General features: G+C 42.0%; 2 protein-coding genes across 4 annotated transcripts in view; one reads left to right on the forward strand and one right to left on the reverse strand.

Annotated features, from left to right (window-relative positions):
* Positions 1 to 8,863, reverse strand: part of Rab3GAP1 (RAB3 GTPase activating protein subunit 1) — a 330,004-nt gene extending 321,141 nt beyond the window's left edge. For all 3 annotated transcript variants that reach the window (XM_050190865.2, XM_050190864.2, XM_055061565.2), the window contains exons 1-4: positions 8,609 to 8,863; positions 8,069 to 8,121; positions 7,715 to 7,790; positions 3,523 to 3,652 (exon numbers count right to left, since the gene is read on the reverse strand). In XM_050190865.2, coding sequence (XP_050046822.1) covers positions 3,523 to 3,652; positions 7,715 to 7,790; positions 8,069 to 8,121; positions 8,609 to 8,635 — 286 coding nt within the window. In that variant the 5' untranslated portion in view covers positions 8,636 to 8,863. The remainder of the gene's footprint in view (positions 1 to 3,522; positions 3,653 to 7,714; positions 7,791 to 8,068; positions 8,122 to 8,608) is intronic.
* A 97-nt stretch (positions 8,864 to 8,960) lies between these two features.
* LOC126543764 (pre-miRNA 5'-monophosphate methyltransferase) lies at positions 8,961 to 11,566 on the forward strand. Its single transcript, XM_050190871.3, has 2 exons — positions 8,961 to 9,170; positions 10,447 to 11,566. Exons 1-2 carry the CDS (start codon positions 8,985 to 8,987, stop codon positions 10,990 to 10,992), a joined length of 732 nt encoding a protein of 243 aa, XP_050046828.1. The 5' UTR covers positions 8,961 to 8,984; the 3' UTR covers positions 10,993 to 11,566.

An 11,566-nucleotide genomic window follows, 5' to 3' on the forward strand; every position in this document is an offset into this window, starting at 1 on the left:
GTAAGGAGACAAGTTGTGGTGTTGCGCACACATGCACTTGATCAGGAAACTGGTGTGGCAGGGGAAGGTAGGAAACTTTCGGCTTCACAACATAGATGAACTCAGTTGGCTTTGAACGGGAGAAGCGAGGCGACATATTTGAGAATGTACCCTTGTTTTGTCACTACGCTACAGCAACAGAGCGAACATTGTAACAGTTCATACAAGTTTTGTGTTAAACTCATTAAGTCCACTGATCGTATTCCATGGCTGCAAGGGAATAAGAAATAAGTCCATAAGAAATTTGTTCCCTACGGGAAGATGGTTAATGAAAGTTTCTATGTGGAAGTCCTCCAAAGGTGGAGACAACGCATGATGCGCATGTGCGGAGAGATTGCGACATCATGGGTTCTGCACCATACCATAACAACGCTCCATCGTACATGTCGCTCGCTGTCAGGGAATTTTTGACTGGACAAGGCATAGCCACACTTCCCCAGTCACCATACAACTCTACAACATACAGCCCTACCATACAATTCGAGCATGAAACTCGAAATGAAAGGACACCGATACACCATGTAATATGTCCAAAGGGCCACAATGAAGGTGCTCAACGAGATTCCAGAAAAGGACTTCCAAGACACCTACAAAGAGTGGGAAACTCACTGGGCTCGCTGTGTCGATGCCAAAGGTTTTTATTATGAAGAATGCTAGGTATATTGAAAGATTTTGTCAAATAAAGTATGTTTTCTATACTTAGTCTCCTTACTTTCAGGACAAACCCTGTAAAATTCTTATTGCTACTTCAAAAACTACATGGTGTAGTTTTACATTATACCTCACGAGCCTCTTTTAAAAATACAAGTTCACTGGATCAAACACCTGAGAGTACCCTTTCAGTAGCTTTAATGTTTTAGAAAACTCCTGCAGTTGGCCCGTTTACCATATGATTTTTACAACTGCATACAATTTTCATGCATATGAGGTGTGTTCAAAAAGTGTCAAACCTTCGGTCAGCAGAAATACATTTATTAAGAGGTACAAAAGCTTAATTCCCTTCTATGTAGTCTTCTTGATAATACACACACTTCTCCCAGCGCTCCCCCCACTGTTGGAAACACTTCTGTTATGTGTCTTTTGGAATGGTGATCAGCCGGGCCGTCGCATTCCCCGTCTTCTCTTGACTCAAATCGGGTTTCCTTTCAGCAGCATTTTCAGCTTGGGAAATAGCCAGTAGTCACATAGTCCTGCAGGAGACACATGTGTTGCACATCTGTCTGTTTTGTTCCATGAGTCAGATATAGATTACCTTGACAAGTTTCTTTAGGGATTTGCTGATATTGCCATTTCATGCTAAGTGCGCCTTTACTGCGTCACTTTCGGTTGTTGTCATGTGCATCCTCGCTTATTTGTATGTGTGCTTTCAATAAAGTTGTCTATTGATAGTCAGCGCTTGTCTGTGTATCTTCCTTGTATACTTTGCGCCGTTTTGCGCTGTCTATAGTTTCAGTGCAGAATTGGCGGGTGTGTTATGATGGAGCTGCCAAGTTATTGCTGCCCACAGATCTGGTTGGTTGTGCCGTGCAGCATCACATAGGCAACGAAGAACCTCCTGGTATTATTCCTTTGTGATGGTTTTGTGGTGCATACTCATGCTGCACCACCCCACGGGAGTCAAAGAAAATGGTCAGCATCACCTTGACATTGCTATGAACCTGCCACACTTTTTTTGGCATCAGGGATGTTGGGTGTTTCCACAGTGACAACCACATCTTGATTTCTGGGTTATACCCATTATCTCACGACTCATCATCTGTGATCATGGTATTCAGAAAGTTGGGGTTACTGTTTGCATTGTCCATCTGGTCCTGTGCGATCTCCAGACGGAGCTGCTTCTGCTCCATTATTAGCAGCTTCAGTACGAATTTCACGGACACTCTCCTCATGCCCAAATCCTTGGTCAAAATTGAATGTACTGATCCAATGCTCACCCCTGTCTTGTTCACAGGTTCTGAGGCTGTGTTGAGACGGTCCTCCATGTCCAAAAGACCACACTTACTCAATGACGTTCTCATTTCAGCTTGTTGAGAGTCTGCCTGAAAACGTGATTCACTGTCCACTGATATGCGGCAATCTTTGAAGTGATTGTGCCACTCCTTTATACATGAGGTGCTCATGGCATCATCCTGAAAGCCTGTTGAATCTTGCGAATGGTTTCCACTTGTATATCACCTAGCTTTTGGCAAAATTTGATGAAATATTGTTGCTCATGTTGTTTCCTCATTTTACAACTTACTGTAATCGAACAAGAGCTCACTACACATCCTCACTCATAGGCTGACTGCCAGTAACTAATGCTTTCTGCGGACAGAAAAAAACTCACTCATGTTGTTAGGATCGGCCTGCAGCTATTTCAGCCAGCTGCACGTGTTCCGATCCAACCGGGACGGGGCGCACTTCAAAGAACTGCGGATAACCGGCAGCCACGTGGCGCGGGGTCAGCTCAGGGGAGTTCTCGAGGGGAGGTAATTGGCAGAACCTCCCCATGAGCTTTTCGAGACACCAGACAATGTGTTACCCGGAGACGCCACCTGGGATGGCTCCATGTTTGTCGAAGCAGGCTTTGTGCGCAACACGACAACGCCGCCCTGTTCTGCTATGAGTGGTGGAGTTGCCGCGGGAACGCCGACAGGGGCTCCTTCTCGCATTCCGACCAAGACGCAAGACAATGTGCTAACCGGGACGGCTCAGAGTTCTACGGAGCCCCTCTGATGTTGGCTCCGGACCATTACACCTGTGTGTGTGTGCAGCACGTGTATGCGAGTCCTCATCCTCCTCCAAGTCGACAGCCGTCATCCTCCTCCAAAAGGGCGGGTCATCTTCAATGACGTCGAACTATGACGTCAGCAGAGTGCATATAAGCAGCGATTGTCGGCTGCTAGAGGGTGCTCGTTGTCGATGCTCGAAATGTACTAGTGAGCTGTGTGCTCGTTATCGTGCTAGAAATGTACTCGTGAGCTGCGTGCTCGTTGTCGTGCTAGAAATGTACTCGTGAGCTGTGTGCTCGTCTTGCGAGCTCCATTTGGGAGTCACGCTAGACTGTCTATCTCATGTTCAACTGTAAATAACATGTAAAAAAATCCTGCTCTCCTAAGTCCCGACGAAGAGTCAAGCTCCTTCCTACAGCTACGACTGCCAAATCTTACATCTGAATGGCAGCGGTGAGATTGGTCTACAGCTCGTAGATCATCCGACAACTCTATCAAATGGTGGCAGCGGCGAGATCGTCCGATGAATCTAATAATGTGCATGAAAGTCCCCTCCATATCTCTACTGATGGAAGCCTCCCACACTTATTGGTTATAATGGGAAAGAAGAAGGTTCAACGCTTTTTGAACAAACCTCGTACTAAACACCTAATTAATCCACTCGCTCTATTAAGTACCATAAACGAAATTTTCTACATTGGCTAAGCACTACATTCAGGTTACTTTTTTACTGGTACAAAAGAAACAAACTTTTGTCATGTGCATTCCTTACCTTCAAGATGCTGACTTTCTTCTATGCATCTTGATGCTTCTTGTAAGTAGTGTCTAGTAATTTTGAATGCAAAGTTGGCAAACTTTATGTCCTCAGAGCAAGTCTTCCAGTTTGTGCCAGAAAGCTCACCCTAAATAGGGTGCAATCACACAAAGGAAACATCGTTAATTGTGGCATCCCCAGGCAAAGGCACAGCACAGCTTGTTGCAAGGCATCACCATGCACAACATCAGTGATCATTTTGCAAATGAACTACCTATTGTTTCTATGTGGACTGTGTCTTCACATCTTACTTTTACCAGCAAAAGAGCTTCATGGCACACTTGTTATTTCATAAGGGCATTAGCTCACATTGGCAGTGGTAGTATAAATAACAAATGACACAGCAAAATGAAAGAGGGAAGCCTAGCAATTTCAAACTTAGACCCTTAAGTTTCAGAAACTACTTCAAATTTTGACTGTGCTGTCAGGACACCTAAAGGGATATAACATGTCAAAGTGTTATAGTATCCCATGACAACACTGCCACATTGCACAGAGCTGTATGTGATAGAGTCAATTGAGAGAACAGAACAGGGTATCACCAAACAATGGCCCAGGGGCGCATTACACCAGCCAGGCCTCTGCAGTGTCATTAAGTCTGTTACCTTATTGTTAACATATCAAACAGCTCAAAACAACTTGTTCGAGAAGTTGTTTTATTAACAACTAAGCAACAATCACAACACCAACAGAAACACCATGCATAGCACCACAAGCAAAGCAAGGTTGGCAGCAGCTTTTTTTATTATTATTTATTTCCTGAACAGTAAAGCGGCAATGCTCTGCAGCGTGTAAATGTAGTAGGAAACTCAACAGATTGAGTCATGACACAACTTAGGTGCCTATCACAAATGTCACCATGTAAAAACTTACGTGCCTTTTTCCACAATTTTTGAGAATGGGGCAGCCAGTGCAACTACTCTTTAATTAAAGTCAGAAGGTTGCTTGCAGCAACGTGAGTGTTTTAATGTCATGAAAAGGATGATGTCACACTTGAGGAAAAATGAAATGAATAAGGGTGGGCAAATAGTAATTTTTGAAACCAAATCGAATATGAATAGAATAGTGCCAAAAGCAAATTGAATCGCTTTTCACATAGTTTTCAAATAATGAATGGCCTTTTTCACTGTAATATAACACAATGGTGACATCACAGCATTCGCTACATTAACATGTTTGTCATTACACTGCCCATTATAAGGTATACTGTTTGAAAAGCTTAAACGGAGCATTACAAACAAACAAGTCGGGTTCTTATGAGCTTGCGTGGGTGTGAATTAGCAGAATGAAGGTGTAAAAGGTGTCTTGCCAATCTATTAGCATCTGTGTATTCCTTTGAGAATAAAATGGCACTGTGTGTCGACTGCAGCGATGGCAGAGCGAAGAAGGCACATTTAATGTGTAGCATTATATGGAGAGCCGGTCAAAAATTCCATATAAGCCAGAAAACGCCTTTCCCTATAAGGGCAAGAATGTGCAGTTTAAGCCCATTATAGCTGCCATCTGGAGCCCAATGACAAACAACCCAGTGACAAAAGACCCATTTTATGTGATAAGAATAGGTGCGCTGGCACAAAACATCCTACAAGCACATCCGCTTTCGCCGTTCCCCGTAGGCCACACTTAGAAAGAAGGTGTTAAACCTAGGTCAGAAATGCCTAAGCCTATGCTAAAGAGGGGATAGCTAGCAGTATGGGATGTCCTGGTAAACACCCAACCAGTGAGGATAGAAGCTGACTGAATGAGACTCAAAACGAGAGGATGCAGGACTCGTGCATTAATTACACATGCACACACAGCCGTCACCTCTCTGCTGCCTATGATGGCATTAACGCAATTGTTATGCCACACCAAGCATTGCGCAAACAAATTAAGCTGAACCTCTCTGAACAAGAACTGTCAAAGATATGCGCAGCATTATATGGCAGTCGGCGTGGTGTACAATGTATATGTTTGACAATGTTAATATGTGCATCTCTCTGCTCGTACTCACGTGTATATAGATAAATAATGCATACTACATTAGCATAACCCCCACACACATCATTACCATGCATAATAGATTCCGCACTACGCCGAGTGCCACATAATGCTACGCATATCTTGGACAGTTCCTATTCAGGGAGGCTCGGCTTAATTCTTTCTCCAGTTGGAATGATTGCTGCAGATAGTGCCCCTCTAATGTCAAATAATGTTGCAATTGTGCATAATCAGATTTAATCTCAAGAGAAGACACAGCTGCAGCACTGACAAATAGTACCAAACAATAACTCCAGCCGAATGAGAGCAAAATTTGAATTTGAATTATTGTGGCTTAGATGGAAAATTATGGCTTTTTGAGCAATGCAGCATGCTCCATGTAACTTTCAGTTCCTTAATCTCACTGTGGCAGGGATAAAATTTGTTTCATTTTTGCTTCACTTTCATGATGGATCATGCACAGCTGGCAATGTGAAGTATTCAAAAACTATTTGAAAAATATTTGCATTTGCAAGCAATGACTATTTGATTCAAGGACCGAATCAAGTAGGACAGTAGTATTCAATTCGTTATTTGAAACTTTCAAATCACACACCCTGAGCAAAAAGCAATGGTGCAAGGAGGCCAGCTACCCTACTAGGCACCTTCTCTCGTATCTACGAGTGCCTGCAAGCAACACTCCTTTCCTTCCTCCTCTCATATCGAAGTAAAGAGGACACCAGCTCATTTTATCTCATGACTCCTGTTCACACAATGCCCACGTCTTTTCTTTTGTCTGCCATGCTGCGTGGTAGATTTCCAGAGGTGGTTTGATGCACTCTACATTTCAAGGGAATTCCCGAGCTATAGTAATGCTGCTGCAGGCTGTTTCTGTGCTGCAGGCACCAAGTGTATGACAGCATCTCGCTCACAGCCCAAATGGCTCCTCTGAAAAGATTGCACAAGCTTTTGTTTTAATATTCAGTTGTTTCTGTGGTATACATTGATGCAATTTTGGAGGCGCAATGATCACCATGTGATCTACACACAGAGCCTATCTGTTTGCAATGTCAAACCTGATAAAGGGCCTCTTTTACAAACAGAAAAAAAAGTAAAAAGTAAAATGAAGAAATAAATTTATGAAACATCCTCCTCATTGTACATTTTTTATAAAGAGTGAACATCAAAGGAGCAGGAAATAAGGCCTCCTCTCCAACTCACTACTAGCTTCTAGCAATGCCGTATGTTTTTGCCCTCAATAACTGCTATTTTCTTCATCCCACTTTTCAAGTTGGCAACCAGACAAGTAACAAACACACTGTGTATTAAATGTACAGCCGACTGGAAATGTTTTTGAAGCACAGAATTCACGAAAGATTTTTTCTCAACATTGACACTCCTACTGTAATAGGCAAGATATCTGATGGTAGCATGTGGGAGCACCAATTAAAAATTTTGATCAGAGGGGGGGGATGCATTGACTGCAACAAAATATTGTTTCTTCTTGCAATCGGTGTTCCAAAAATTATTGGAGTTGGGGGTATAGCGGTGACATACATTGATTTCACCCCCACAAAACAGCAAGAACTGGTACTGACCTTAACTTGGGAACTATCTACAACTTCAATTTTGCTTACTTGCATACGAGACATTTCAGTCCTAACTGGACTCAGAAAGACTGTGCACTCACCTACACTTGAATCTCGAAGACTAGTGTCAACTTCAAGCAATGAGTTGACACTGTTGACAAAATTGACAAAGTGAGTTGACAAAATTGGCTGAAGCTTAAATAAGGCATTCACATGGCAAATACAGATTGCCATGCCAACAGATATCCATGCCGTTAGGCAATGTGCAGCATGTAACAGTACAATCTTTGGGATGGGTACAAGTTAAGCAGACCTCAATAACACTTTTCTAGCAAAACATTGCATTATGCATTATATTCACTTGTAAGACGCTGACCATGCAACTTGCTCCATCTCTCAATGGTTGTTTTAAAAGCAAGAACTACCGTAACGGATATATTCTTAAAGTGAACATTTTTGTGCCATGAAACAGTTCATTGTATGCAGCATTGACTCTTGTGCATCAGCACTGCAGCCATGACGGCATCACGCTTGCACTCTATAGCTGTAGATTGTAAAATATGAAACATATGCACTATATGACAAAGCTGTCCACCAGTTACCTCTTTCAAAGGCTCTACAGTCCTTAACGTTGTGAGCTTCCATTCATGAACGACTGCTTCCACTGAAGCAATGAACCTGCAAATGAAAGAATTCAGAGTTTAAGCATTGTAACTTATAACATGAATGCTGTCATAAACTTGTTAAAGCATTCATTAGAAATGTATGTCGCCAGAAAATAAGTAACATTGCGTTTTTTTTTTTCTTTTAATATTTTTTTTTATCAAGACATGAATGCTACTTTTTTTTAGAAACGCAACGAGAAGTATCACTTTCTCGTTGTTGTCGTCGTTGCTTTTTTTTTTTTTTTTTTTTGCCAAGGAAAATTTCAAGTAATAAGCAGCATCAAAACATACCTTTCCCATTCCGTCGATGTTGTGAAATCCGTTATCTCGTACAAATCAGGGTCCTTCAAAGAAAGGGACGTATTTGTAACACAGCGCCTACATTAAAGTAAAATGCGCGGAGAGCCATCGCAGGTGCTGTGGCATATCCTTGTTCTGCTTACGTTCACTGCATGAATTAGCTGTAGCTTTCTGCTCAAATTTTCGTCTGCACCTGTCACCACCACATGATGTCACTCAAATACTGTTGTTCAGTGACGGGTGCTCACCATAGCGTAACCATAGGAATTCCGCTACGCGCGACTCAATAATTTATTTTCCTCATTATCATGGGCAAAGTAAATGGAAAGCGAGCTTTAAATGCGCGGTATGTAACTACTTAATGGACACACACTCAAAGACCCAAGTGACACTTGAGGTTGAAACTCTGTGCAGAAATACGAAAACAAAACACTTCACAGAAAACGAGGTCTGAGGAGCATACACAGCTGCAACAATGTCATGCCAGTTTGTTGCCGCAAATGCATAACGTAAGCAAACCATCAAGCGCACCTCGTCAAACAGCCCGTCGTCGTCCATAGCGTCAGACGTCTTGAAGAAACCGCTCCGCCGTTGCTGGTGTCCGAGAAAAGTGAGACGTCAAGAACGCTTAGCAATCACAGTGCGAAGTTAAGGGGGTTAAGGCACCATGAACAGAAATAAATATGTAGTATGTGCAACTTAATAGTTCTTAATTTCGTCGGTGTAATTACACTCCGAAAATATTGCATAGCACATCCATGCTTGCTGATCATATGGTATTCTGGACGTATGTAATAGGAAGTATCGGCATGTGCACGTTGTCAATGCCTCCGTTGGTGTTATATGATACGTCTTGAGCTCTAGAGCTCTGCAGTTCCGGCTTTCTCTAGTTCCGCTTCTTGTTAACATGGCCGCGCCCACGCCTGAGAAAGGCGGCTCGGGAAGCAGGGCGAAATATGGAAACTTTAACAACTACTACCAGTTCAACAAACCAGAGGAGCGGCTAAAAATGCTACCAAAAGACTTGATAACTTATTGTAACTTGACTGACCAGTCCCAAGTTGTTGCTCTCGACATTGGCTGCAACAGCGGGGTAAGATGTTCTGGTTAGAGTTTGTAGCGTTAACTTTATAACATGAATCGCAGTGGTTATTCACCGTCGCTAGTTTGTGTGTATTAACAAGATCTACAGCTGTAACGACAGGGGTGACATCAGTAACTATTTGAATGTCTATCTGTGAATTACTGTAAGTGTCTCGAAACGTGGGTAGGCAATGCGCGACTGTCTCAGTTCAGTGACTCACGTGCACCTGTTGCCAAAAACAGCTACAGGCGTCTTTATTAGCCAATTGTAGATATGTAGACGCGTCTATTACATTTACTGCTCAATTAGTTTTTATCAGATCTGGAAGAAACACCTAATTTATTTTTATGAAATCAGTAAATTAAATTTCAGCAGAGGTCCACGTATTTGAAAGAAATATGAAGGAAATGGTAAGTGTGCAGATTGAACACAGACCGTCACGTTTATGAGTGGAGCGGTAGAAGTACGCATGTATGCAACTGTGAATGAATCTGGATGATTATCTCAAGTAACATGTATTTTGTCATTAGGGTACATTAATGCGTAGCAAACTTTCATTGAAATCAGCTGCTCCAACTAAATTATGCATCTGTTGGTAATCCTAGAGATGCTGTCGATCAAGTAGCGAATCGCCATAACTTATGACAACAACCGAAAGAAGACAAATAGAATGTAACTCTGCCAGTTCAATGTAACACGCTAAAAGTGATGAGCATCATTTATAAATTCTAAATCTCGTGACAGCTGGCTATGCTTAATGCCAAGAAAAAGCATAAAGTTAGAAAACCACCCAGAAAGGTTTAGCGGGATAATCTGCGTAGCTGTAATTAACTGCTGCTGAGAGTTATTAAATGTGTTTTTACTTCGTGGGCTCTTGGTTTTGTGTATTTCTGTGCACATCATAACATGTAGCTGTCGTTGGAAAAGCATGCACCAACCAGCTCTGTGGCCCACATAATACCGCCAGGATAATCAACTCCTAATAGAAATCAATAATCAATGCATATCATTTGTCCCATTGGCCACCCTGTTCACCATGTTGGAATTGGTATCTGCGCTAGCACATCGTAACAGTACAGCAATCTGCTGTATTACAGGAGGCACGTCAAAACTGCGCAGAAATCCAGATTTTTCACAGAACCTGCGAGCTTTCTGCACTAACTGGAGTAGTAGTAGCAAAACTGTGGAAATGCTGTTTTGATTATTTGAAGCAGATTTGTTTGCTTGGCAACAGAACACATCAAGGGGGTGCAGCAAGTTCAGCCTCTCTCCTTTTTCTTTCCAGGAGCTCACAACTCATCTTTACCGGAACTTGGCTTCATCAGGATTGACTGATGTGAAAATGCTTGCCATTGACATTGACAGTTCATTAATTGAATGTGCCAAGAAGAACTGCTCATGTCCTGAAACAATAGAATACATGTGTTTGGATATAACAAGTAACGACAGTATAGAGTCGCTGATAGCCTACTTGAGAAAAGTGGGCAAGGATGCTTTTGACATCACATTTTGTTTCTCAGTGACTATGTGGATACATCTAAACCATGGTGACAACGGATTGAAACAGTTTCTTGAAACAGTCAGTAAAAATACACATTTTCTGTTGGTTGAGGCACAGCTATGGAAATGTTACAGGAGTGCTTCACGACGTATGAGACGTGGCAATGAGACTGAGTTCCAAAACCTTGAAACACTTAGCATGAATGTCAATGTGGAAGACAACATCCACGACTTTCTGCAAGGCAGGTGTGGCTTGGAGGTGGTTGAATGTTTTGGCCAAACACAGTGGGGCAGAAAGGTGACCTTATACCAGAGAAAGAAAGCAATGTGATGTGAAATGCATATACCACCGCACACATTGTGCATTTATGGAAATGACCTCCACATTCATTCCAAAATGAGTCATGTTCACAAACCAGCACTTGTAAGTGACCAGTGTTCAAAGGTGGAGCCTCCTTGCGCACATTATGCAGACATCCCACTTTAGTCTACAAATCAATTTTGTTCATATTTACAATGCATTGTGCTTCTGCAGATTGACGCATTTTGTCTTGAATGTACAGTAACTCTGTTCAAAGAACTGGAGTAACTCTCATTGTCAAACTTCACTTGTAAACCACACCTGTGATGCAACATGTGCCAGCTTGCACTTGCCCTACTGCATTTAGATTTTTTGTGATACAACATTAATATGATTGTGGCATGTACAATGTAACTGCAAAGTAACAGATGCTCATAGCATTATTTAATATTTTCATTACATGAAACTAAGTCAACCAACTGTGAGCAACTGTGAAACTGTCACAGTAATTTATGCAGGTTGAGATGCAATTCCTTTTTACCTACTGTTGAATGTACATGCTAGTGCTGACATACAATAAAGAAAATTGTCAATTTTTGTGTTA

Source organism: Dermacentor andersoni, chromosome 1, assembly GCF_023375885.2.
Source record: "Dermacentor andersoni chromosome 1, qqDerAnde1_hic_scaffold, whole genome shotgun sequence".
Lineage (NCBI taxonomy): Eukaryota > Metazoa > Arthropoda > Arachnida > Ixodida > Ixodidae > Dermacentor > Dermacentor andersoni.